The following is a 25,806-nucleotide window of genomic DNA, read 5'->3' as shown; positions in this document are numbered from 1 at the left end:
GGTAATTCTTTTTGAAATGTCTTTTCTTTCTTCTCTTATGCCCCTCATAATTGCCAGCTTTACTAAGGTGCCATTGCTTACAGAGCTTCTGGTAACCATGAGGCTTTTTAGGATTAGTAGCTGCTCTAGCAATCTTCATTTGTGAACATAATTCAATAATGATAGCCTTTACAGCCTGTTTGATTATACCAAATTTATAATCACCAACCTTCCCTGGTAATTTATTGACAATAGCAGAAGAAACCCATTGGGGAAGGGATGCAACAAAAATTTCCTTCCATTTTGGCTCAAGAATGAGATCTGGAGTCAATGTGTGCAATCTGTGAAGGAATTCATTAAAGTATTCATCAAAGTGCTGCATATTATGCAATTTCATGGCCAACAGAGTAATGGTCGTAATATCATTGGTTATCTGGGGGAAACCAATGAAATTGACAGTAATGGCATAGAGGAGTTTTCCTATCATATTGCTGACAGGCATATGAGTAACAGGGTCTATGTGAGTAGTGCCATTCTCATTTAAGACAACAGCTTGTTCCCAATCTGCAAGGAGGCTTGGCTCTTTCAATGTCTCAGCTTTTAGCCAAGAATCTAATGTTCCCTCAAATCCTCCAATTATTCTTCTTGTAGCATTAGTAGGACCTATGTCATCTGCAAGATAAGTCCTATAACAAACAAGCATGAAATGTAAAACAGACATGATTTCAACCTCAATGCAATTGTCAATATTCCACGAGTAAGTAGAATTTGCAGACCAATCCTTATGATATTCAGATTTCATAAGGTCTCTGCGATCAGGAGTAGGGTTCCAAGTAGTCTCCCATATCGATCTGGAAGATGTAGCATTGACCTGATCTTTATCATCATCAGATTGTTCTTGGTCTGTCACAGAGAAGTTATTGATACAGATTTCAAGATCTTCAATTTGTGGTTCTGCTTCTATCTTGTGAAGACTCATGTCAAATAATGATGCTTCTATCTTATGAATACTTGTATCAAAACTTTCTTCTTCATCTTTAGTGGATGAATCTTCAAACATGAAATTAGAGGATTCAGGCTTGCTTGATTCTTCAGTTTCTTTGGATTGTTTTATGGCAGGATGTGGGCTAAAGAAACTGGGATTTGCAAACAAAGAATATGGATGAGAGGAAGTAGGAGGTGGAAAGGTTATAGAACTGGGTGTCCTGATGAGGCTTTCCACAGAAGGAGTAATAGAATATGGAACAGAAGTCTTGGGTTCTGAAAATATAGTTGCAGATTTATAAGCTTCGACCCTAGGCTTCTTTTTCAGGGATTCTATCCCTTGAGATACTTCCCAAACTTGTTTTTTGACAATATCTAGGGAATTACTGATCTTCACTATTTCTTTTCCATGAGCAGAGGTAGCTTCATGGGTCTTTTTTTCTATCTGTCCTGTCTGTAAAGATAATCTGTCAAGACTCTTAGCAAGAGCCTTATCATTTTCTGCTAGAGTAGTTACACTGCTATTCAGACAAACTGTGTTATAATCCTGTTTTCTCATAATACTTTCAAGCATGGTCTTCATTTCAGAATTAGCAGTTTCAATACTCTCAAATTTAGAACTGACAAATTTCTCAAGACTAGACAGAGCTAAATTAGTCCAATTAGTAGCAGCAACAACATCTCTTGCTACTAGGTTAGGATCATCAGCATGAGATGGAAGCAATTTGTACAATTTTCCATCTTGACTTCTTATCACAAAATTTTTCCAAGGGGGAAACTCTGTGTCTGTTTCCAAAAGGCTTCCGTCAAGGAGTTCCCACTTGTGTTTATTTGGAGTTCCAGTCCGTATCATGTTTACTTGGAGCTGGGAACAAATCTTTCTTAGTAATTTTTCTCCTTCAATTTGAACAGTAATCAGAGATCTAGGAATATTTGGCTTGTTTAACATGCTCTGAATCTTTGGCTGAAAAACATGGGCTTTCAAAGGAGGAGGAATTACTACAGGATTTTCTTTCAGCTTTTCTTCTACAAATTTCTCTGGATCCTTGATTCTCTTTTGCTTTGCTTGGTTTCTGAATTGTTTCATCAAGGATTGTTCTATTATATTTGCAGAAGGGTAATACCATTCATAGAATGATATCCACTGATTTTCTGCCTTCATCCATTCTTTCCATTTCTCAACATTTTGTCTGTTGAAGGCAGGGCGATCATCTCTTAGAAGAAGCATTACTTCTTCGAAGTACAAATGTTATTTTTCATGTGTAAACATATCCCAATTGAACATTTTCTTTTTCCATTGATCTTCTAGATCATATGGACTGATACCTTTAAAAATCTTTAAAAAGGCAACTATCTCTGAATCAGAAGGGATTTCTACATGCTTTGGAATCCTATCAATAGGATTTCTTCTGTATTCAGGAATAGGTGAAGAATCAACATAACCCAAACCATAAGTGGAAGAACTAGAAACTGTATGTACAAGTAGTTCTTCTTGTGGGTTAAAGAATACCACTTTTTTGTAGCTTTCCTCGGAGGAATCAGACGGAGGAGTGAATCTGATCATATTGATCCTGTGACGGTCTGATGACTCACCATGTGGTGTAGGCGGCTCTGAGGAGAATTGGAAAAATGTTTTTGAGCAGTGTGGATGATCACAGACTGAGCTGAATGGCTGAGATGGGTTTGGCTGTGAAAATAATCTTCTGATGGAATCATATACTGCTTGGTCAATTACAAATTGCGGAGGTGCAGAGGTTTGAGCAGGATGTAATTGGCTAATTGTGGTTGGAACTGCAGAGACAGAAACAGAGGGTCCACCATGCTGAACTGTGTTAACTCTGGGAAATCTTGTGGTAACTTTACCGTCAATCTCAGTAATGATTGACTGTGCTGCAGCAACAGGTTTTTTATGGGTTTTCCCTAATTGGTTACCCAGTCGTCAGGAGGACACAAATCGTTGCGGGAAACATAGACTGGTGCTACAGGATTACAGGATGAGTCATACTGGATGAGAGTGACTCGGCCTTCATCTTTGTCAGGGGTGTGTAACACAGCAGGAATTGTGGTATTATAAAATCGGACACAAGTAATATAAAAGATGGCCAAATTTTTTGATTTTGTTTTGAAGTTTTCATATCCTGCAGTCTGAATACCTAATGTTAGGCATTGCAGGACATTTGGGTCATCTAATGCAACAGAAAAGTCTAGAAAAACATCATACTGTACAGGGCCTTCAACAAGGCTTTTCTTAATGCCACCTATCATGGCTTGTGTAAATGTAGTCCATCGATTATCAAATAGGGCTGAGAATACATAGGCTTTTTGGCCTTTTCTATGCAACGCATTCAGTCCTATCCTCACCATCCCCAGATGGGCGTACTGATAACCAGCTTTGAGGGCTGCTTTGATATGTTTGGCCTCTAAGAGAGAGATGGTCAACATAGCATTCAATGTTAAATCAGCTTTAATGGATTTTTCTTTGATTTTTATCTGGCTGAGGGCACGGAAATTAAAAGAGGAAAGTCCTCGATAAACATCCTGAGGAGAGACTGGTGGAAGTTTCCAGTTTACAGTAGGGTCTGTTTCTTCTTGTTCAATTATTGTAGAATTACCAGAAGTAGATTCAGATCGACATAAACCTTCTAAACCAGATCTTAGTTCCTCTTCCGTCTTTATAGATTTAAAATGCTTTGTTCCAAATATTCCCATAGACTCAGAAGATTCAGCAGATGAATTTCTAGATGCATCCATTGTAACTCTAAGAAAGATAAATACCTGTTCAAAGACTTGCAGAAAATGATGAAAGCAGAATTGCAACTTTCTTCTGAAGGAGAAATTGCGGCTTCTTCGCGTACCGAAGTACGAATTCTCGTCCAACGTCTTCAACACCCTCTAACGCCAACACCGGAAACAATGGGCTCAAACGCTATTCAGGACTCAAGCGAATTCGTGATCCACTCAAACAATATCTCACAGCAAAATCCACTCAAACAATACTTGGCTCCGATACCATTTCTACAGGACCTCTATTGGTACAGGACCTCTCACAGAGATAAATGACACAGCAAGCTTGCGGAAATATGAATTGGTGGAATTTTATTATATGGATGCAGATTTTACATAAAGATGTTTTCTTTACAGAGATCGACTGTCATTGCATTTACCAGACTTTCTACCGTATTCACATTAAAAAATTGAAATTTTTTGAAAAACCATGTTTTTTAATTTTGCATTCAAAGGATGCCTACAGTTGACATTTGAGCAAACCTATAAGGAGATAAATAAAAAATACAATTGAAAAAAGTAGTATTAGGAGAATTTTGAGGTCTAAAATAGGCCTCGTTTTTAAAGAAAAAGAGAAAAAACTATTTTTTCTTATTGTGTTTTCGGTTTATCCTTATACGTTTATTCAAATGTCGAGTGTAGGGACCCGTTGGATACGGAATTGAATTTCACATCCAACGAGTACCCAATTTGCATACTTTTGAGTAGATCCACACCTAAGAAAATGAAAATACATAGATAAATGTGTTTTTTCATTGTATTTTCAATTTTTTTGGTGTGCGTTTACTCAAAAGTATTCTTAATGGGTAATCGTTGGATATGGAACTCAATTCTGTATCCGACGAGCCCTACATTCAACATTTGAGTAAACCTATAAAGAGATAATCCAAAAATACAATAAAGAAAAAAAGTTTTCAACTTTTCCTTCCTAAATATTTACCCCTAAGGATGACATCATCATCCTTAATATTATTTGTTCTCTTAAATTTAATTTTGTTAATATATTTTTTGTTCTGAGACCCATTTTTTAAATCAAAATTCTCTTAATATTTTTTTCCTTCCAAAATATTTATACATGGAGATGCCATCATCTTCTTGAATCTTATTGGTTATTTTAAATCTGATTTTGTTAATACAAGTTTTGTTTTGAGACTCATTTTTTACCTCAAAATTCCTAAAATAAATGATCCTTGAAACATCCAATCAGGTAGTGTTAGTATGCCCAATTCTCTCCTGTTTCTCCAAAAATTTCTATTATCCTAACAATAACAACAAATCTGTCAACTGTTTTCTATACGAAAATTTATTAATACCCAAAGCATCCTAGAATAGGAATTATCTCCTGCAAACCTCTTTCCTATGTCTGCTTATGTTGCAGCAATTTACAAGGCTAACTACATTTCTAGTAATATGAGCATTAAGTTGAATGAAACCCAGAAACAATTAAATTTGTATCGAGCATATGTATATCCATATACATTATGAATTTTCAAATACCATAGATCAACTCAATTACACAGTGAAAACACATACAGATCAATAAGGTTCTTCCAACTTCCAATGAAGTCTGGTATTCCTCCAGTGAATTGATTATCAGAAGCCCATCTGGATCACAAAACCAAAAAAGTGTTATCCAAATACAATCGTCTTAATATATATTTCATAGCAATTTTCCAATGCATGAAACTCATTTGTGGTCTGTACCAAAAAAAGAAAAACAGACTACTACTATCGAGAATAGTAGCAATGAAAACTCACAAAATTTTCAAGCTTTTAAGATTTCGAAAGGAGGATGGTATCTCTCCACTTACTCCTGCACTATCAATGTACCTGTTTGGTAAAAATAGAGAACACAATTTCAACTTAGGAATATTTGGAATGATTTCTAGCCATCTGTCTAATGACAAGTGTGTGACAAGCACAAGGCATAATTTGGATAAATTTTGATTCCCTCCACCCCTGAGCATCTAACAGTAATCACAATAGAAAAATAGGAATCTGTTGGCAAGTCACTAATCATTGATGCACCAAATATAGGCATTCAAGTAACTTATATTGACAATAACCCAATCAAGTGACTCACTTTCCAAGTAATAGGAAATATATCTTCAGAATGACAATGACCTGATCCAGTGATCTTCATTAAAACATTTCTTATTCTTGTGAAATATATCTTAAATGGATGCCTCATTACATGTAATAGAGTTGCATTGCTTATGCCTTTGAGAGTGGACAAGGAACATTTCATTTTCCATTCATTGGATTAAGTCGATTATATCACATATAAATACAGAAATTTATAGTAAATATACCAGCAACAAATATAGAGCTTTACATAATAAACATCCTTATATAGAATGTTGGACTACTTCCATAAAATCTAAATTTGCTACCGCCCAAAGCTTGTACATGGTAATTTACGATTGGATTCTATGGATTGGTGTTTTATTACATCCATAAAGCTCTAAATTTCTTCGTATTATGCTTATCGTCATGGTTATCATCTAAGGTACCTACCATAAGAAAAATCCAAAACAATGTAAAGAAGGTGGACTAGAGGAAAGTCAAATGTATATGATCATACCAGATCGGAAAGACATATAATAGAAAGGTGATAACATATGATCAAGAAAACAAGTCCATCCATTCATGGAATTTCTTATAAAAGAAAAAGTAGAGACCATAAAGCAACAAATATAAGGAATGAAGTTGTCAAAAGATAAGAACCAATTATATAATGTGAACTAAAACGATAGAAAGAAAAATATAATTATACTCTCCCGTGACCAAATATTATTAATAGAACTCGGCTTTCGATATGTTTGATATAATAATGGAATTCAAAAAGCATTGTCAATTTATGTTAGTAGAAATAATAGTTTAGCTAAGGTACTAACAATATAAATGAACTTATTATGCCTAAGCTAAAGTCAAGGAACCATTCATTCTTGCATGCTTTCAGTACTAGGTTTTAGGAAATATTATATTAAGGCAATTAACACATTTTTTTCTTCGTTCTTGGCATGCTTTTAGTATTAGGCTTTAGGAATTATTTTATCAAGGAAATCAACATCCTTTTTTCTTGCACACTAACTTCCATCTTCTAATGCAACCTATTGCCTCAAAATTTAGCAGATCTTCTAAAGGGGCACCCTATAAGACAAAACACTAGACTAAGTGACACCAATGAGGTGTGACCCACTAACACCACAGCCACTAACCCCTGCTCTTTATGGACTTTCACCAATGAGAGGCTTCACATTAGAAAGGTCCTCTATGAAAGATATGCTAGGTTCAAGGTGACAAGTGGCTTATAGAGGATGACTCTTCTTAAGAACAAAGCTCATTAAGCAAGAAAAGGGGAACACATATCCTCTATCAAGACCAAATTAGGACTCAATTCACCTAGGGATTGAGATATAGCAAGACAAATGGATTATGCTAGAGTCAATAGGCTAAGAAAAGGTTTCCCCACAAATAAATACTAGCAAGAAAATGGAAAAAGGAACCTTCAATAACCCCTCTAGTTGAAGCTTTGCAAACTAGGGTTTTCCTAGGCAAGAGAATTAAGCCTTGAAATGTAAAAATTGTCCATTAAAGGAAGATGATTTTGAGGCAATCAACTCTTCCCTCAATGTTGAATCTCTCCACAAGCCAAAATTATCCTTCTAAACCATATCACACCAATCCCTAGATGACGACTTATCCTTAAGAGTGCCAAAATCAGAAATAAGAGAGCAAAATTTAGTTTAGGGATGCAATTATGTGTGATCACCAATTTGACAAGGTCGATTCCCAGTCGGGATGATGGAGTGTATGGAGTTGAAGTATTGGCTAGATTTTGTGAAGGAGTAAGGGAATTTTGATGCTCTAGATCAAAACCCTAGCTATTATCTTTGTGATGGATCAAGGTCACTTGGAGAGCTAGTTTAAAGTTTCACTTAGAGGATCACCATTCACATTTCATACATGAGTAATGTATACAATGATGATATCTATATTCTATACAATTGATCTTCAAGAATAAATGGCACAATAGAAAACCATATATAATCAATACATTCCATACATTAGACATAAGATCAAAAATTTATCAAGTACAGGGTTCATTTACAAGAGAAAAGGCATGAACAATTCTTTATTGCTCCAAGACAACATCTCCAATGCCAAGAAATAGCTCCAATAGACAAAAATGATCTATAGAATCACATCTCCACAAGATACAAGCTAGGCCAAAATCCTCAAGGAGGTCGAAATCAAGTCACAAGTGATCATGATGAAATAGAATGACCCTCTCCTCTATTTATATGAGGATAACATTAATTAGCCCACAAATCCCCTAAAAACAAGTTTGATGACAAAATAATTTGGGTTACAAGCCAACCCACTAGATTTTCACAAATATGCCTTAATTAACCCATAGGTGTGAGTTGCTATCTCTCTAGGGCTGATGTCATGCAATAAATGTGCTCTAAATGGCATGTCCAAGTGTGATGAGGTGTCCAAGATGACGTAGAAGTATGTCATATCCGTGATTTGAGGGTTGGCCCTCAAATCCACCTCAATACCTCCTGTGGGGTCCCAAGATCTAGATGGGGCACCACAAAGTGGTCTCCATGGATCTAGAACTGCTCAAAGTGGCCTCCTCTACTCCAACATTGAGGGCTTCTCACGTGAAACTAGCCATCCCTAGTCTCTGAAGGTGAAACCATCCTCATATGGGCTCTGGAACAACTGCCATCCATCCAATAGTGTCAAGGACATCCTGGGGGAATGTTAGGTCCAAGTGTGTCATCCTGAAGGATCATCAAATCCAATACAATATGATCTAATGTCCCGAGTGCAGGAGGTGATTAGGGACATGTGTCATATGATGTTATTGCTATGAGGCCCAAGAGTCTCAACGCTTCATTTATTTGTGACAATATACTTCTCTGGAGGGATTGGGTACCTGTGGAGTAGGTGCCCAAGAACTAGGTTGTTGAACCACCTGACAATCACAACAAAGATTTTAGTAAAATCAACTAGTTCATAACATCTACTTAATGGATTTTACATTAATCTTGAACCATTTTTTATGTTACAATGGCTCTCGTACATATTGATTGGTCCCATTTGATTCTTGTATCCTCTACTTTTTTCTGATGGTAAAGACATTGTGCTTTACGAGGCATGGATGATCTACTTCCACACCCCATTCAAGACATTGCATACTCTTTAGAACATGTTTTGGCCTTGAGATGATATGATAAATTGTTGAGATGCCCAACTTTGGTGATGTAGATAAATCCTTTCTCATGATGACGTTGCACTTGATGATGTTGAGACACATATTTAGAGAGGTCATGGATCCACTTTCCTTGATGATGTTTTGTATTTGCTTGAGGAAATTTCATTTATGATGCAATGTTGCACCTTTATGATGAAATGTCACTATACTTCAGCCGATCTAGCATGAAGGATGATGAGTTGAAACTTTCTTCTGATGACATATGGAATTTTGGTGATATTTTGCACCTTGTTGTGAAAAGACATGACATTTAAAGAATTATTACACTATTTTGGAGGAGATGCCACCCTCATTGGCTCACTTTTCCCACATGTGTGATGTTTATGGAGCATTTATGGAAGAGGAATTTTATATAACATTCTTCATCATGATTGATGAGCCATGGTATTGCATCAAGGATGTTGAAACTTCCAAGGCTATCAACTTAAATTATCAACACAGGGTTCGTACAAACTTAGAGGTGATAATGTTATATGCATAGTAGGTTAAGTTCTACTCATGTCACCCTTAGTATTTAGATCAGATCAAGGTATTCAGAGACCACTCCTTTAGCTAACTACAAATAGAATTTCTTATGAAAGCATATCTTGATTGCAAGGAAATGAACATGATTCTAACTACAAAAATGAAAATTCCATTCATTAAATGTAAAGGCTAATTGTAATTGCATGAAAGGAATAGACTAGTCTAGTTGCAGAAGTAAACCATGCTACTCTACTTGCACACTAATAAAATCAATAGTATATTTGCATAAATCATTTATCTAATTGAAACTTGCTTGAAAATGAGGAATTCAATCTTCAACACAAATATGGAATTTAAAATTACTAAGTCTAATTTTACTGGCTGTCTTCTGATTGCAGTGAGGAAAGGATGGGGTTGGAGTGGTCTTGGAGCCTTCCTCAATAATGAAATCAAAGCATGGGGGCCATTAAATGCAAGGGTCAAAGTCTGGAGCAAATATGGTTGGATTTAAGCAATGCTACATCACTTCTATAAGAATTGCTACATGAGGCCCTGTTTTGCTACAAGAGGGGGTTTGAGAGCTTTCTGAGGGAAAGGATGGTATATTGAAGGTTAAGTAAGGTGGATGAAGGTGAATGAAGGGTGTGGGAGCCATTTTTCCAAGCTTAGTACCCCTTGGGGACCGATCTTGCACAAACATTTATGCCCACGATGTCCTTCATTGGCCCTAGAAAGGTGATCTCGGTGGCAGAGTTTGAGAGCAATATGAGGTGTCTAGGAGAAATATGGAATGATATAAGTGGATGTGGAAGAGTGTGCCCACCCCTGCAAGTCAACAGAAATCCCTGCAGATTAATCAAGTACATGCAATTAAATGATCAATATTACAACAAACTAAATAAAAGTGGAAAAGATGAGTTGAATTTTGTTAAGATCTACTCTAATCCTACAACACATACCTGCTCTAATTTCCAAATCAACCTTACTAACTTCTAAAATGCATAAACCAAGAATGTAGAAGAATTACACTCCAACACTTAGCAATTTCCATGAAATCATAAACACATGTTTTTGGTTTGTTGTTGTAGATCTTCCAACCACTTCCCACAAGAGAGGTGGTGGTCAAACCTACAACTACAATTTTTGTAATGTAATTCCTACTTAAACAAGGAAATAAATTCAACGGCTTAAACAAGAACAATGAAAGAATACAGCAGAGGGACTAAAGCCTCTGGGTTGGGCCCAAACCCAAGGGTTTCAACCCTCTAAATTTAACTCAGATTCAGGTCAACAATGAACTTTTCATTGACATAAAATAAGAGTCGCATATATCATATGAAACATGAAAATAACAGTATCAAGCACTAGCCTCTCAATAGATACTCCTATCTCTAACAAAAACTTGAATCCTAATGAGCCTTTAGGCTTGTTTATTTATACAAAAAGTAGTTGAGCGACAACTCCCTTGAAAGGAGGAGTGATTCCCTCCAAAATCTCGAAATTGGTGGATTTTGTTCCTTTGGATTTTAACACGCACTTGAGTTCCTTAGCTTCTAGTAAATTTGAGTTGTTGGTGAGGAATATTTGATCTCAAGTTGAGTTGGAGAGTTAATGTAGTGGATAAGCCCCCTATTTTCTCTCTAGATGTCTCCAACAAGCTCCTACATAGTAAATATCTCCAAAAATGCTTCTTTTTCCTACATATTAATCACATTAGGCCATGAAATATGACAAGCACCCTTTAGTCTTCCTACTAAACATATTATGGCTAAAAATGTGAATTAATGTGAAGAAATGAGAGTTTTAAGGGTTGGAGGATAGCACAATGGGCCTCAAAATATAGCTATTGATGGGACACATCATCACCCCTTGCTAAAGGTGTTTCTCACCCTCTAAGAAACTCAGCTACTGATGTGAAGTTCATTCATGGCCCTGGTGGCCTCTTTTACATCCCAAGGCATCTCAGATGGTGTGCCTTCCTGTGGGTAGAAACTTGCATTTGCTACTATGTATGTCCACTCCTTTTGTTCTTCAACCTGGTCTCTTCTCTCCTGTAGGCCCAACAGTAAGGGAGGACTGAGTTTGAGTCATATCCACTTGATTTTCAACCTTTGCATGATTATTTTGTAGAGTGGGGTTCTCTCTAAGGAATTCCTTAGTCTTTCTAGAGAGTGATACTCTCTAATTTGCAAACTGTGAGGCAGAGCATGCCATCTTCTTTGGCCAACATGCAAAAATTTCTATCCCCAACATCCTAAGGGTTTCCATATACCGAGGTGCCAATTTAGGATCAGTGGAGATGAGGTTGTGGTTACTGATGACAACCTTGGGGTTCACTAATTCTGCTCTGATGTATAAAGGCTCCCTGTCTTCTTTTGTCATCACCCTCCTTACTTCTTTAGCTCTTGTTTCTTCTTGGGTCTGTTGTAACATGCTTTATTTTTGATAAGTTAGTTTTTATTTATAAAATAGGGTATGAAAATAAAAAATAAAAAATTGGAAATATGAAAAAATAGAAAATAAATAAAGAGATGAAATAAGACCCCATCAAAAGAAAATCAAATTTTGTATAAATGTTCTTATTTAAATGCCACTTCATAGAAATAAATTGCATTGTAATAAATCATGGTTTTGTGTGCATCTTGTTTACATGCCACAACCTTTTCTTCTGATTTGAATCATACAATTTAATCTTAATCAAATCATTTAAATTTATGTTTTAGATTAGAGAATAAGTCCATCAAACTGTTTAATCTTGGTCGAACACTAGAAGATAGGATAGAATAGAATAAATTAATGGCCTAATATGCTCAAAGTTTGGCCAAAGTTGTATTACAATAGGATTACAAGTGAATTAGGCAAATAATGGCTGCTAGTCGAAATTCGCCGAAGTTAGATTAAGTTTTAATTAGGATTTAATTACCTTGTAAAACACTGATTAAGTTTGTGCAAATAAACATTAATATACTTTAGTCAAAGTCAATAAACGAAAAAAGTGATTTGTCGTGAAGCGATAAAGTTCAAATACAAATGAATGGTGATCCGCTTCCCTCCCAGATCAACGGCGAGGAAGCCATTTCGCACCCCCTCGCTATGATATGTGATAACAAAAGGGGGTGGGGGGTGTGAAAAGAAGTTTTACCCATGCAACCCCCCCACTACGTGTCACCACCTCTATGCTTCACACCCCCTCACTCATTACCACTTACCGCCACCCCCCCCTCCGTAATCCGCCTATCTGGTTTCCCGCGCCTTCCGATACCGCGTCAACGGTAATATTTTCCCGCACCTTCCACTTCCATCCATTGCATGCCGCGTGTCCCTATCCATTGCCACCGATCTGTTGCCACTATCGTTTTCCTCTTGTTACTATTCTCCCTCTACATTAAATGCCCATTTTCTTGATCAGTAACAACTTTCCCATAACGGTAAACTAATCTCGATTATAAATAATCCCCTTGCCCCGTTACGCCTGCTTTCCTAAACTGCTATTTTCACTGTTTGATTTCACTGTTCCTGTTTTACATTCTACGCCACTGTCGAGTTTGCAACTAGTACGCGTCACCTTAAGGTATTCGTTGATGTGTGATTGTGATTTATCGCATCACAATCCCTTTCCTGCTTGGGGGGCGATTCTTTAACATGATCCCCCTTCGACCTGCAATTTGCGATATGCGGGGTCCAATGGAGGCCTACCACTTGGCACCTCCCAATTCGCTAATGGAACCTACCACGTCATCCAATCGTGCCATGTAAGCAAGTCAAATATGAACTTTGACTTGCTCTAACTTCTGCATACGAGCTTGGATTTGAGTTTCGTTCACACCATTGGAATCAGAATGACGAGCTCTTCAATCTGAAGCTAAGTTTAACAAAATTCTAACACTTTGATTTTTTAGCATAATTTTGAGCACCTGATCACTCCTCCCCACTAGAAGTCTTTTGGACCCCACATCAGGGGAATTTTGAGGTCTAAAATGGGCCTCCTAAGAAAAATGTACAACCAAAATAAACTTTATAAGAACCAATAGGATTCAAGATGATGATGTCAACCATGGAGGATGATTCACCATTTTTGGAGTAAAAAAATACAAAGATTAAAAAATAATAAAATAATAAAACTACTTTTTCAACTCGTATTTTTAACTTATCTCCCTAAGTTTTTACTCAAATTTTGAGTGGGAGTACATGTTGTATGAAAAAATTAATTCCTCATCCAAGGAGTACCCATATTGCATACTTTTGATGCACCCTACTACATGAAAAATGAGAAATACATTAAAAAACATGATTGCAATCATGTTTTTCATGTATTTCTCCATTTTCATGTAGAAAGGTCCATCGAAAGTATGCAACATGGGTACTCCTTGAATGAGCAATCAAATTCTACATCCAACGAGTGTTTCCGCTCGAAATTTGAGTAAACCCATAGGGAGATAGGTTGAAAATACGAGTTGAAAAAATAGTTTTGTATTTTTCCCTCTAAAATTTGATGATGTAATCTAATTTTATTTTATTATTTCCACTATTATTTTATAATTTCCTTAGGAGGCCCATTTTAGACCTCAAAAATTCCCTAATGAAAGGATCACTTTCAATTGTTCAGCAGGTGAGGGTACAGTTCCCTCACCTTTCCAACCTCTATCCATTTGGCTTTTGAAGGAATTGTACCTTTGAGACCCACTCGAAGATAATCAATACTTCCCCTTTTTGATGTCCTTGTTTTTCTGTCAAGTATATTGTCTTGTTGAAGCACATCAAAGAATTATGGAGAAAAGTGCTCAATAGATGGAATTTGATTATTCTATCCTTGATCTTCAATCAAGGGAGGCTCATACAACCTTAAATTTTCAACATTAACAACAACATAAATTTACAAATATGAAGGCAAATCCAACCTGAAGGCATTATTACCAATCTTTTCCAAAATTCTGAATGGACCATATCTAATTAGTTTGAGCTTTTCAGCTTCTCCTTGGAGCCTCTCTTTGTTAATGTGAAGCCAAACTTCATCTCCAACTTGGAACTTGTGATCTTGATGATGCTTGTCATGCCTTTCTTTGTACTTGCATTGGATTTTCTCAAGCTGTTCTTGAACCTTTTGGTATATTAATTATATCTAGTCAATGAACCTTCTTGCTTTATCTATGTCGTTATGACCTTCAATAGCAACATATTTACCAAAAATAAAATCCAAAGGAGATTTAGTCAAGTATCCCGTTCATGCCTCAAATGGAGAAGTTTGAGTGGAAGAGTGTTTGACTCAGTTGTTAGCATGCTGAATATAGTGCAACTATTCATCCCACAACTTAGGATGCTTGCTGCAGTACCCACACAGAAGATGTATCACTTTTTTGTTCCCCAATTTTGTCTGACCATCTGTTTGTGGATGAAAGGTTGTACTCTTTTTCAGTTTGGTGTCCATGAATCCCCACAAGTTTGACCAAAAATTCCCCACAAAGTGAGAATCTCGATCACTGACAATGGATGTGGGCAGTCGAAAATGCACCCAAACATTATGAAAGAATAATTGAGCAGTTTATTCAGTTGTAACTTGTTTTTTACATGGCACCAAAATACACATTTTTTTGAACCTATCCACAACTACATACAAATAATCATTAACTCCTTTGGATAATGTAAGACCTCTTACAAAATCCATAGAAACACTCTCCCATGGTCGTGAAGGAACCAGAATTGGTGGTGTGTACGATCCTAACTTCCTATTACTAGGCTCACTGATTGCACATAATGAACATCCCTTAATAAAATGAGACACACTTTCAAGCATATGAGGCTAATAGCAATACCTCTGTAGATGTGCCACTGTCATACTTACACCAAAATGACCAGCAATAAGAGAAGTATGTGCCTCTCTTATGATGTTAACTCTTTCTCCTTGTGGAATACAAAGCTTTCCAAAATGGTACAAGAAGTTATCATGCAAATGATAATCCAATTCCTCTACTTGGTTACCTTGACTCAAGTTGGCATAAACATCTTGAAAGTCATTATCTAATGCATATTTCTCAATATAACTTTCATGTAAAACATAATTATGCTCGAGTAAAGAAGCTGCACTAACAATCGACCTAGAAAGCATATCAACAACTTTATTGTAGATATTTTTCTTATACCTGATTACCAAGTGGAATTGTTGAAGAAAAACCATTGATCGGAAGTGCCTTGATTGCTGCAACTTTGATTGAGATTGCAAGTATTGCAATGGCTGATGATCAGTGTGAATGACTGTTTCCTTACCCATTAGGTAGTGTTTCCATTTTTTCACACTTTGGACCAATGCATACAATTCCTTGTCATATGTAGGATAGTTAATCGCTGCACCATTAAAAGTTTTCGAATGAAAACATATAGGCTTACCATGTTGCATGAGGATTGAAACCATAGCGTAGCCACTGGCATCTGTTTGAATCTCAAATGATTGTCTCAAGTCTAGAAGTGAGAGTACAGTGGTTGTATTGATCTTTTCCTTCAATGCATCGAAGTCCTTTTGTTGTTTGTCTCCTCATTGAAAAACCATTTCACGCATGTCAACGCATGCAAAGGGGCTACTATAAGAGAAAAATTAGCAATGAATTTCCTCCAATATTGGGCTGCTCCCAGAAAACTTCTTACCTCTGTAACTGTCTTGGGCCTTGGCCAATTCACAATGACATCAAACTTGGAGGGATCTATTTTCAACTCACCTCCTCCAACAATATGACCCAAGTAAACTAAAGAAGTCTTTCCAAACTCGCACTTTGACATCTTTAGATACAATTGTTCTTTTTTCAAGACATCAAGTACTTTTCTTACATGCATGACATGTTCAACACAGGATTTACTGAAAATTAAGATTTCATCTAAGTAGACTATGGAAAATTCATCAAGAAATGGCCTCAACACATCATTCATCACACGCATGAATGTAGCAGGAGCATTACATAAACCAAACAACATAACTAGCCATTCAAACAAACCCTGTTTTGTTTTGAACGTTGTCTTCCAAATGTCTCCTTCGGCTATTCTAATTTGATGGTAGACACTTCTTAAGTACAACTTAGTAAAATACTTTTCATCTTTCAATTGATCTAGTAAATCATCTATTCGAGGCAGTGGGTAACAGTTCTTTACCGTAATTTTTTTTAATGTGTGAAAATCCACACACATGCACCATGTTCCATCCTTCTTTAGCACCAAGACAATAGGTGAACCACAAGGTGAGGAAGATGGTCTGATGATCCCTTTATTCAACAACTCTTGGATTTGCATCTTAATTTCTGCGCTTTCCATCACTGACATCCTGTACATGCCTATGTTAGGAAGAGGACAATCCTGCTGCAGCTGTATCTCATGTTGGATTCCTCTCTTGGGAGGTAATCCTTTTGGTTCCTGAAATATTTCATGATATTGGTTAACTACATCAACCAATTTAGATTTCAAATTCGAATCACAACCTTTAAAATCTTCATTATCAACATCATTTTTGGGTTTGATCATGAGAAGCATGAAATTCTTGCTCGAATTCACCAGTGTTTTCATCTGCCCTGTATTAACAAGTGAAAGATTTGATTTCTTGCTGTGAGCTCTCACAATATATTCTACTCCATTTTTGAATAAATGATATTTATTTTCATGTCGATGGAAGATAGTTTTTTGTCATAAATGGATGGGTTGCCCAAAACCATGCCACAAATATCTAACGGCACAACGTCAAGCTCCACTTTATCTATGAAATTTGTGGTAATAGCGAATCTTAGTTTACACTTTCTAGTAACATGCAATTGCGCATTGTCATGCACCCATACAAGTGAATACAATTTATGATGTGGGACAGTTCCTAGATTTAAACTCTTGACAATGTTTTCAGAGATAGGATTGGCTTGAGAGCCGCTATCAAACAACGTATCGATCTTGTTATTTTTTGATATCACCCTTATGTGAAACAATTCTATTCTCCTCTTTTCATTTGGAGTTTCATTTTGCGAGTCTGAAGAACTAGTGCTGGCAATTGGATTCTTTTCATTTTAACCCCATGGATGTGATTTTAGTTTCATCTCCTGAATTGAATCCCAAATCATGTTGAGTGGTTGCATTTGTCTTCTATTTTGCTTATTTTTGTTTCTTTTTGGTTTCATTTCAGGATGAAGCTTCCAATAGTGCGCTTCATCGTGACCCTCTCTGGAACAATGCTTGCATGTAATTTTATCTCCTTCTTTTTTGATAGATGCATTTTTCTTTGCCTTCCCTTTGAAATCCTTTTCTTTTCCCTTACCCTTAAATGGATTTTTACTACTTTCTTCTAGGGTGTTTTCCCCTCTTCCCTCAAGATGAGTGGCTTGCACACACACATCATCTAGATTATTGGGATTAAACATTAAGATAGTATGCCTAAGGTAACTATGTAAACTCCCTATGTACTTCAACAAAGTGTCCTGTGATTGAAAATCTACACCTAACATCAGAGACCTTTTTTTTGAATTCTTGGGTGTAATCTTGCACATTTTGACCTTTAATATATCTAAAGTTCTGCCAATTCATGATGGATTTCTGCATATACGATGGGGGGTGTTAGCCCTGAGGTGCAGCGCTGCTATTTTGAAGGCTAAAGGAAGGAAATGGTCTGTTTTGTTGTCGTGGAGAGGTTCCCACACAGCCCATCACCACATTTTTCTCACTCATCCACTCCCATTCTCGTTCACTCATGTCCTAACCCAACTCTCACATCATAACAAAACCCACTTTTTCCTTGGCCCTACGTGAATTAACCCATTTTTGACCCAAAAACCTTATATCTTCGCCCATATGAGCCCTTTGCACATTTCTCGAGGACATCTCGTACCTCCGTGTCCCCCCGCTGTTGATCTTCCCACCAATCTAATGGTCCGCACTTCACCCGACTGACGCGATATGCCCGATCAATCATTATTGTTAGATCATTCCCGTCAGATCTAACGGTTATCGCGCATATCACACGGGCAACAAGCGAGAGGGTTACCCGCCCGATAAAAGCGGTTTCCTCTCTCTCCTCTGTTGTTATGTGACGCTCGATGAATGGAATCGGGCGGGCTCCGACCTTTACCGCTTATCGCCCGATGACCGCCCAATAGAAACCATTTTTGCTTGGGTAAAACCACTCTCGGACGTTATCTTTTGATCGCCTCCTTCGCTCGATAGCCATTTGATATACCCATGCAAGATCTGACGGTCCAGATTTATTCCAATCCCGCCACGAATTCAGGCCTCCGGCGATCAATCTCCTCTGTCCATTTCAACTGATCCAACAACCCTCATTCAAAATCACCACAGTTCGTCCTCCGCCACCCGACCAACATCCTGACCATCGATCCATCCCATCCAACGGCCCATATGCCTCCGTACCCCGCTTCCCATCAGTCACCCTGTGAGGAAAGTTGTTGGTTTTGTTAGTGTTTGTGACAATCAGACAGTTGAACTGAAATAACAAAATACTTGGCCAAAAGGGGAAACAAAAACAGCACGATGAAGCCAAACCAACAGAAATGGTCATGGAACGTCGCTGGTGCGAGCGAGCCACCTGACAGCTTGGAAAAATTACCAGAATTGGGTCACTGTGTTTTTTAGGAAAAGAGACCTCTGGGTCATGTCTGTCTAGTTATGGCATCAAGTAGTTAGAAGCCAGAGGGGATAGATTAAGACATCTCGAGCCCTAGAGAGCCCGAGAGCATTGTAAAAAGCCTATAAATGGCCGAAAGTTAGAAGGAATAAGGGTTCAAATTTTGGAGACTATGGATACTCTGTTCCTCCTAGCGTCTCATCTTCATTCCAATAATACAATCTTCTTTTGCTGTTACATGTTCAATTACCATTTTCTCCTCTGTTCTAAGCTTGCACTTGAATAGGTTATTCAGGTTTTATTCTGTGTCTAATGCCAGATAACTGTCATCTTATCTCTGCATTGATAAATTAGATTTGCAAGCTTCATTTACTTTTTGTAGCTAGCCATTCATATGTTTTTATGTATGCATCTGCTGGTACAGTCAGTATTCTCCATCTATTAATTGAATCTATAAACTATTGAGCATTAATGGTCTAAAGCCTTGTCAAGCTAAGGGTGTTCATGCATGTCTGGATTGAAAACAGAGTTGAAACAGTCATCTAACTTGATCCAAACCCCAATCCATTCCAATGGTTCAGAGAACGATATTGAAGATTTATATGTTACCAGGCATCTCCTAGCTACAACCTAGGAGAGTTTCCTGGAGTGATAACATAATTGGCGTCGTTGCCGGGGATCGAAGACTAAAGCTTAGCTTCCGTGGGGGACGACACAGATCCAACTTTGATGATAGACAAAGTCTGGACACTATTTGGGTTGTAATCATCTATTTGGAGACTCTACTAGAGGATGAACCTCTTGGCGACTTTACTCCATAGTTCTGGCTCAGTTTGGGAGGCATACTCAGAGAAATCCTTAGAAGCCACAAGCTGACCCAGTACCTAACCCTAAAAAGATCATCAAAGAAAGAAATTCGTTACTAAAAGGAGCATCAAGTTCAGGTAGCTCTAAACAATATTCTATATCTCTTCAAGAAAATCCTGTAATAGAACAAATACATGTTGAGATTATAGCATCTAATACTAGCAGTGAAGAAAAAATCTCAGAGATTCATAGAGCTCCTTATTCTTTAGGTTCTTCTTTGGTTGTAAGCCCAAAGGAAACCTCTCCTCCTATCCATCATGCTCCTTTAGTCCTATTAGTCACTCCTCAACCCTCTGTTGTTCAAACCTCCAATACCCTTATAGCCATCACAGCTATGGCAGCACCTACCAAAATGGAAAGAATCATAGTTGCGAGGTATGGACCTCTAGTACTGCCCACTCCTTTGAATGCCATGCCTACTGTAGAATATAAGAAGTATATGCCTAAGTTCACCGGGACTGAATTTGTTACAACTGAGGAGCATCTTGAATCATTCTATAGCTATGCTGATAACCTGGCCATTAGTGAAGATGATGTATGGATGAGAGTCTTTGTCCAAAGTCTAGATGGAGAGGCTAGAAAATGGTTCAGAGAACTGACCCCAAGGTCTATAGCAGATATTGAGGCTTTAGATGATGTATTCCTAAAGCATTGGGGGGATAAGAAGGACCTACTCTACTACCACACTGAGTTTGGGAACTTAAAGAGGGAAAATGGTGAGTTGTTGTCTGATTTTAATAAGAGGTTTAATCGCATGTATAGAAAAATACCAGCTAAAGTAAAACCCACAACTACCTCTGCTAAACTCACCTATGACAGTGCCTTTGATTTTGACTTCTGTCTACTGTTGAGGGAGAGACGATGTGCTACCTTGGCTGATATGCAGGATGCAGCCTTGGAAGTAGAATCAAACATCATGGCTGCAGAGAAGCTCAAGGGGAATGTTGATAGAAGGAGACAGAGGGGCGAATGTTCATCATCTTCAAATCCCAAGATAGATAAAATGACCAAGATGATAGAGTCATTAGCCTCTGAAATCTCCAAATTAAAGGTTGAGCCGCACCCTTGGAAAGGAAGAATTCCTAATACCTTTGCTCCTAGAAATCTATATCCATATAGAAGAGCTAATGAGCAGTTGCAGCTTCTGCAAAGAAGCAAAGATGCCAATGAAGATCAAAGGGTGAAGACCCCTTTTCATAATGTAGTCATGGAAGAGGAGCAGCTTGATGAAGATGATGAGATCCATTGTATGGAAGACAAAGGAAGTGCCTCCTTTTTGACCTTAGCTGCCTATGAAAAGTCATTGTTCAATGACCAGATCAGACAAGAGTGGGATGGTGGAGCTGTTCTACAAACTGGTGATCAACACAGATATGATCTAAGGTCGAAGTTGAATAATATCAAGGAAACTCTTGTTAAGAAAGCTACTTCCCCTGCAATACAGCTAGCTAATAAGCAGAAATGACCGGCAGTTGATCCCATCATCCTCAAAGCTCCAGCTCATGAGGTAAGAGGCCTTGACAAGTCTCCTTCTCCTTTCAGTTTTGAATCAGAAATTCAGAAGCTAAGAATACCTATACCTCTGATTGAACTAGTGAAGAATGAGTCCTTCAAAAGATCTATCCTCGAGGCCCTTGAGCCTAAAGCCATCCAAGCCTCCACTGACTATGTAAATCTGCAAGATGACAAACCAGTTGTTGTTCTCAGCCCAATGATTGAAAATTATGATGACAGCTCCCCATCATTCTATGTCTCTTTGACTATTCATGACAAAATCCTTCACAACTGCCTTCTGGACACAGGAGCCAGCCATAATCTAATGCCCAAGGCTGTCATGGATGAGTTGGGTCTTGACATTACCAAGCCTTATCATGACCTGTTTTCTTTTGACTCTAGAAAAGTGAAATGTTTGGGATTAATCAAAGACCTAGCCATCACCTTGTCTCAGCTGCCCATGAAGAGCATGATGATGGATATTGTGGTAGCAAATGTACCCCCCAAGTTTGGCATGTTGCTTTCCAGAGGTTGGATCAAGAGATTAGGTGGAACATTACAAAATGATATGTCCTATGCTACTGTCCCAGTTTTTGGAGGTGAGAGTAGGAGATTATATAGAGAAGACCAATTGGCTTATATCATCAGTGATGAAAATAATCCCACTAATCATCCCATCTATGTTATCGACACTGATTTTGGAGCCTCTATTCTTTAGATTGAAGAATCCCAGTTGGCCTCCATGCAGCTTAGAAAACCAGTTTGCCAGATCATAGAGGAAGAAGGCCCACAAATTTGGGACATGTTCTTTGATGGAGCTTGCTCTAAGGAAGCTGCAGGGGCAGGTGTAGTTCTTGTGTCCCCCACATGAGAATGCATTCATTTATATTTCAAGTTAACTTTTCAGGTCACAAATAACATAGCAGAGTACGAAGCTTTGATATTGGGCTTAAACGCTGCTAAAGAAATGGGCATCAAAGGACTGAAGGTGTTTGGAGATGCAGACCTTATCATTCAACAGGTGAACAAAACTTTCCAAGCAAAGCATCCAAGGCTGAAAGCATACAAAGATGAGGTATGGAATCTCAAGGGTTCTTTTAATAGTTTCAACATTTCTTACATCCCTAGAATGAAGAACCAGCTCGCTGATTCCCTTGTTGTGTCTGCTAGCACGTTTATCCCTCCTTTGCCTCCTAAATTGACTTATGAAGTTCAGGTGAAATATAGACCATCTCTGCCTGACAATGTCAAATACTGGAAAGTTTTTGAAGATGATGATGAAATTAATAGGTTTTTACAAGTCGTTGATGAATTTTCTAAAATGCACATCGACCAAGAAAACGAAACCATTGAAGAATGCAACCAGTCCAAGCTAAAGGACGAGATTGGTCAGGACAACATTGTTCAGCTACCTAGTAACCATATACCCAAAGGATTGGTGCCCCTAGAGAAGTTGTTTGATCATAATGATGTACCTTATAAGCCTGCCAAAAAAGAAAATGAGTATGTTGTTCATAAACATAATGTAGGGAGTCCAACCCATCCAAAGTACATAAATCTATCCACTCACTTGTCTTCTGCCCAAAGTTCTAAGTATTGCACCCTGATGAAACAATTTGCTGATATTTTTGCCTAGGAGTACAGTGATCTTAAGACCTATGACACAAACATCATTCAACATAAGATTCCACTGGAGAAGAACACCATCCCTTTTAAGCAGAAGTTAAGACCTATCAGCCCTGTCTTACTGCCTTTGATTGAAAAGGAAATTAAGAAACTGTTGGATGCCAAGATCATGGTTCCCCTAAGGTATTCGAAGTGGATAGCTAACCTTGTGGTAGTAAGAAAGAAGAATGGAGAAATCAAGGTTTGTGTTGACTACGGGAATCTGAGCAAATGCTCTGTAAAAGACAACTACCCCCTACCTAAAATGGAACACTTGCTGCAAAAAGTTTCAGGGGCTAGAGTCAAGTCTTTCTTAGATGGATTTTCAGGTTACAATCAGATTGTTGTACATCCAGAAGATCAGGAAAAGACCGCCTTCACTACTCCTTAGGGCACTTTCATGTACTCCAAGATGCCTTTTGGACTGATGAATGTTGGGGCTACTTTCCAGAGGGCCATGGACATAGATTTTGTGGGAGAGAAGGACAAGTTTGTCCTTATTTACCTTGATGACATAACAATGTTTTCCAGCAGTCACAAGGACCATTGGCAGCATTTGAAGAAGGTGTTCCTAAAGTGCAGACGGTTTGGGAATTTTGTGAACCCGAAGAAGTCACAATTTGCTCTAGAAGAAGGCGAACTTCTAGGACATATTGTTTCTGTTGAAGGTGTGAATATCGATCTAGCAAGAGTTCAAGCAATTCAAACATTGTCTATCCCAAGGTCAAAAAGGGACATTCAATATTTCCTGGGTAAGATTAACTTTGTAAGGAGGTTCATTGCAAACTTTTCAGAGCTATTGAAGCACATCACTTCCATGCTGAAGAAGGGATCAGAAATAAAATGGACAGATGCTGCAAGAAGCTCTTTTGAAGCTATCAAACAAGCCATCTGATGAGCCCCAAAAATGGATAATTATATGGGCTCATTTAGCCTCCTAATTCGACTTAATCCACCATTCTCATTAGTTTATTGCGTGTTTTTTATTATATTTATGCTAATAGAGTGAATGGGGTTAGTCATTATGCCAACAAGTCTAATGTGTGCTTTATGCAGTGTTTTTGGTCAATTTGGAGACAAAATCAAAGGTTTAAATGAGCACTTGGCAGCCAAATTCGTGGAGAGGATTTTTAGGAAGGTGTCCCCTTCATTTATGGGCCCTTACCTCGAATTATCCACCATCAGCTCGGAGTTCAAGGGCCACCAAATCGATTATCACAAGGGCAGCCGAGCAAGTGCTAGTAAAAGTGTTGTTAACTACAAGTTTTGGCAGCCGAGTTCCTAAAGTTTAGGAGGGCTGTTGGGGTCCTCAATTTGTATAAATAAGAAGGCTTAGGTCCTCATTTCAGTTAGTCACTTTGTAGGCAGAAGTTAGTTAGTTTGTAGTTCGATTTTAGTCATTTTTTAGGTAGTAAGTTAGCTATGCATTTCAGCACATTTTCAAGTTTTCCTTGTGGACAGTTTTTGGAATGTAACTATTCTTTTGATCAATAAAGTTGAATCCAGCTTTGCACCAGCTCTAAATCTCTCTTAGGAGGCTGTAGCTCTTGGGGTTGGGCCCATCTCAAGTTCCCAGTACCTCCTTTGTTTACTTTTATGTGTTTTTGCTGCATTCTTAGAATAAAATCTGCTATTTAGATTTAAATCTTGTTTTGTTGTTTAGGTTGATTTTGATGATTAAAAAGGTTTTTTATGTTCAGATTGAGTTGATAGGTTATTAACAGGGAAGATATCTAGAAAAAGGCCATCAAGGACCTCTGATCTCACCTTCCCCTCAGTGGGATCATGAGCTAGGACAAAGGTGACCTTGCTGCCAACAAAAACATTGTCTTTGCCTCACCATGCAATCATTAGTGTTCGATTCTTATTTGCAGAAGTTGGTTACATGTTCAGATTCTTGATTGCTTCGTTGCATAAGTTATTTCACATGGTTTCATTGCAAATAAACTTTTGTTCATTCTCTTTACTGTTATCTAGGTCAGAATAGGCTAACGTAACTAGGTCTTTGATGTTCCAAGTCCTCGTTTGTTCCGTTTGAAAAACAACTTGCAGAGCACCTGTAATACTTCTCCATCTGCCCATACTCCATCAATCCCATCTGCTCCATCCCCTAACTTAGATTCTTGCCTCTCATTTGGTACGTTTTCACACTCTGCCCTAGTTCCTATACTCTCACACAACATTGCTTCTCTTATCTTTGAACCAACCCAATCGCCTTAGCCACTCTTCAGCCTCATTCACCAAGTCCTGGACATCCTCACACCCCTATCTCACCTCCATACCCACTCCTTCATCTTTTTTCCTCCATCCATCCTCCAAATCCCATTTCTGAACATCCTGTAGAAAAATTACAAACATCCTGTAGAAATTCCATAACATCCTGCAGAACCCCTGCAGACTTCCTGTAGAAGCTCACGAATGAGGTTTCTTGATAGCCAAACTCTGTGAAACTCTCTGGAAGGGTGTTAGGGACCCCTTAGGCCCTCTCTGAACCTTCCCGACCTCCTCCAAGCACTTCCTCTCGCCAATCCACCTCTGCACAATCAAAAACAGTTAAATCGCATGCATGATAATTCTGACAACTTATTCAAAAAGACAAAAAGATGTTTTCTTCAGATAGTGATAACTTAGACAAATGCATTTTACCTTCCTAGAAGTCAATGGAATCTCTTTTAGTAGCTTG

General features: G+C 38.0%; 1 protein-coding gene across 1 annotated transcript in view; it reads right to left on the bottom strand.

Annotated features, from left to right (window-relative positions):
• Nucleotides 1-4,986: 4,986 nt before the first annotated feature.
• The window catches only part of LOC149227584 (uncharacterized), a 41,017-nt gene continuing 20,197 nt past the window's right edge, over nt 4,987-25,806 (bottom strand). Inside the window, exons 4-5 of the mRNA XM_089375531.1 lie at nt 5,506-5,577; nt 4,987-5,352 (exon numbers count right to left, since the gene is read on the bottom strand). Of these exons, the coding sequence (XP_089231657.1) occupies nt 5,256-5,352; nt 5,506-5,577 (169 nt within the window). The 3' untranslated portion in view covers nt 4,987-5,255. The remainder of the gene's footprint in view (nt 5,353-5,505; nt 5,578-25,806) is intronic.

Source organism: Pinus tabuliformis, chromosome J, assembly GCF_031772625.1.
Source record: "Pinus tabuliformis cultivar Carrire ecotype Pingquan chromosome J, CPIR1, whole genome shotgun sequence".
NCBI classification, from domain to species: domain Eukaryota; kingdom Viridiplantae; phylum Streptophyta; class Pinopsida; order Pinales; family Pinaceae; genus Pinus; species Pinus tabuliformis.
This window is presented reverse-complemented; position numbering and strand designations above follow the sequence as displayed.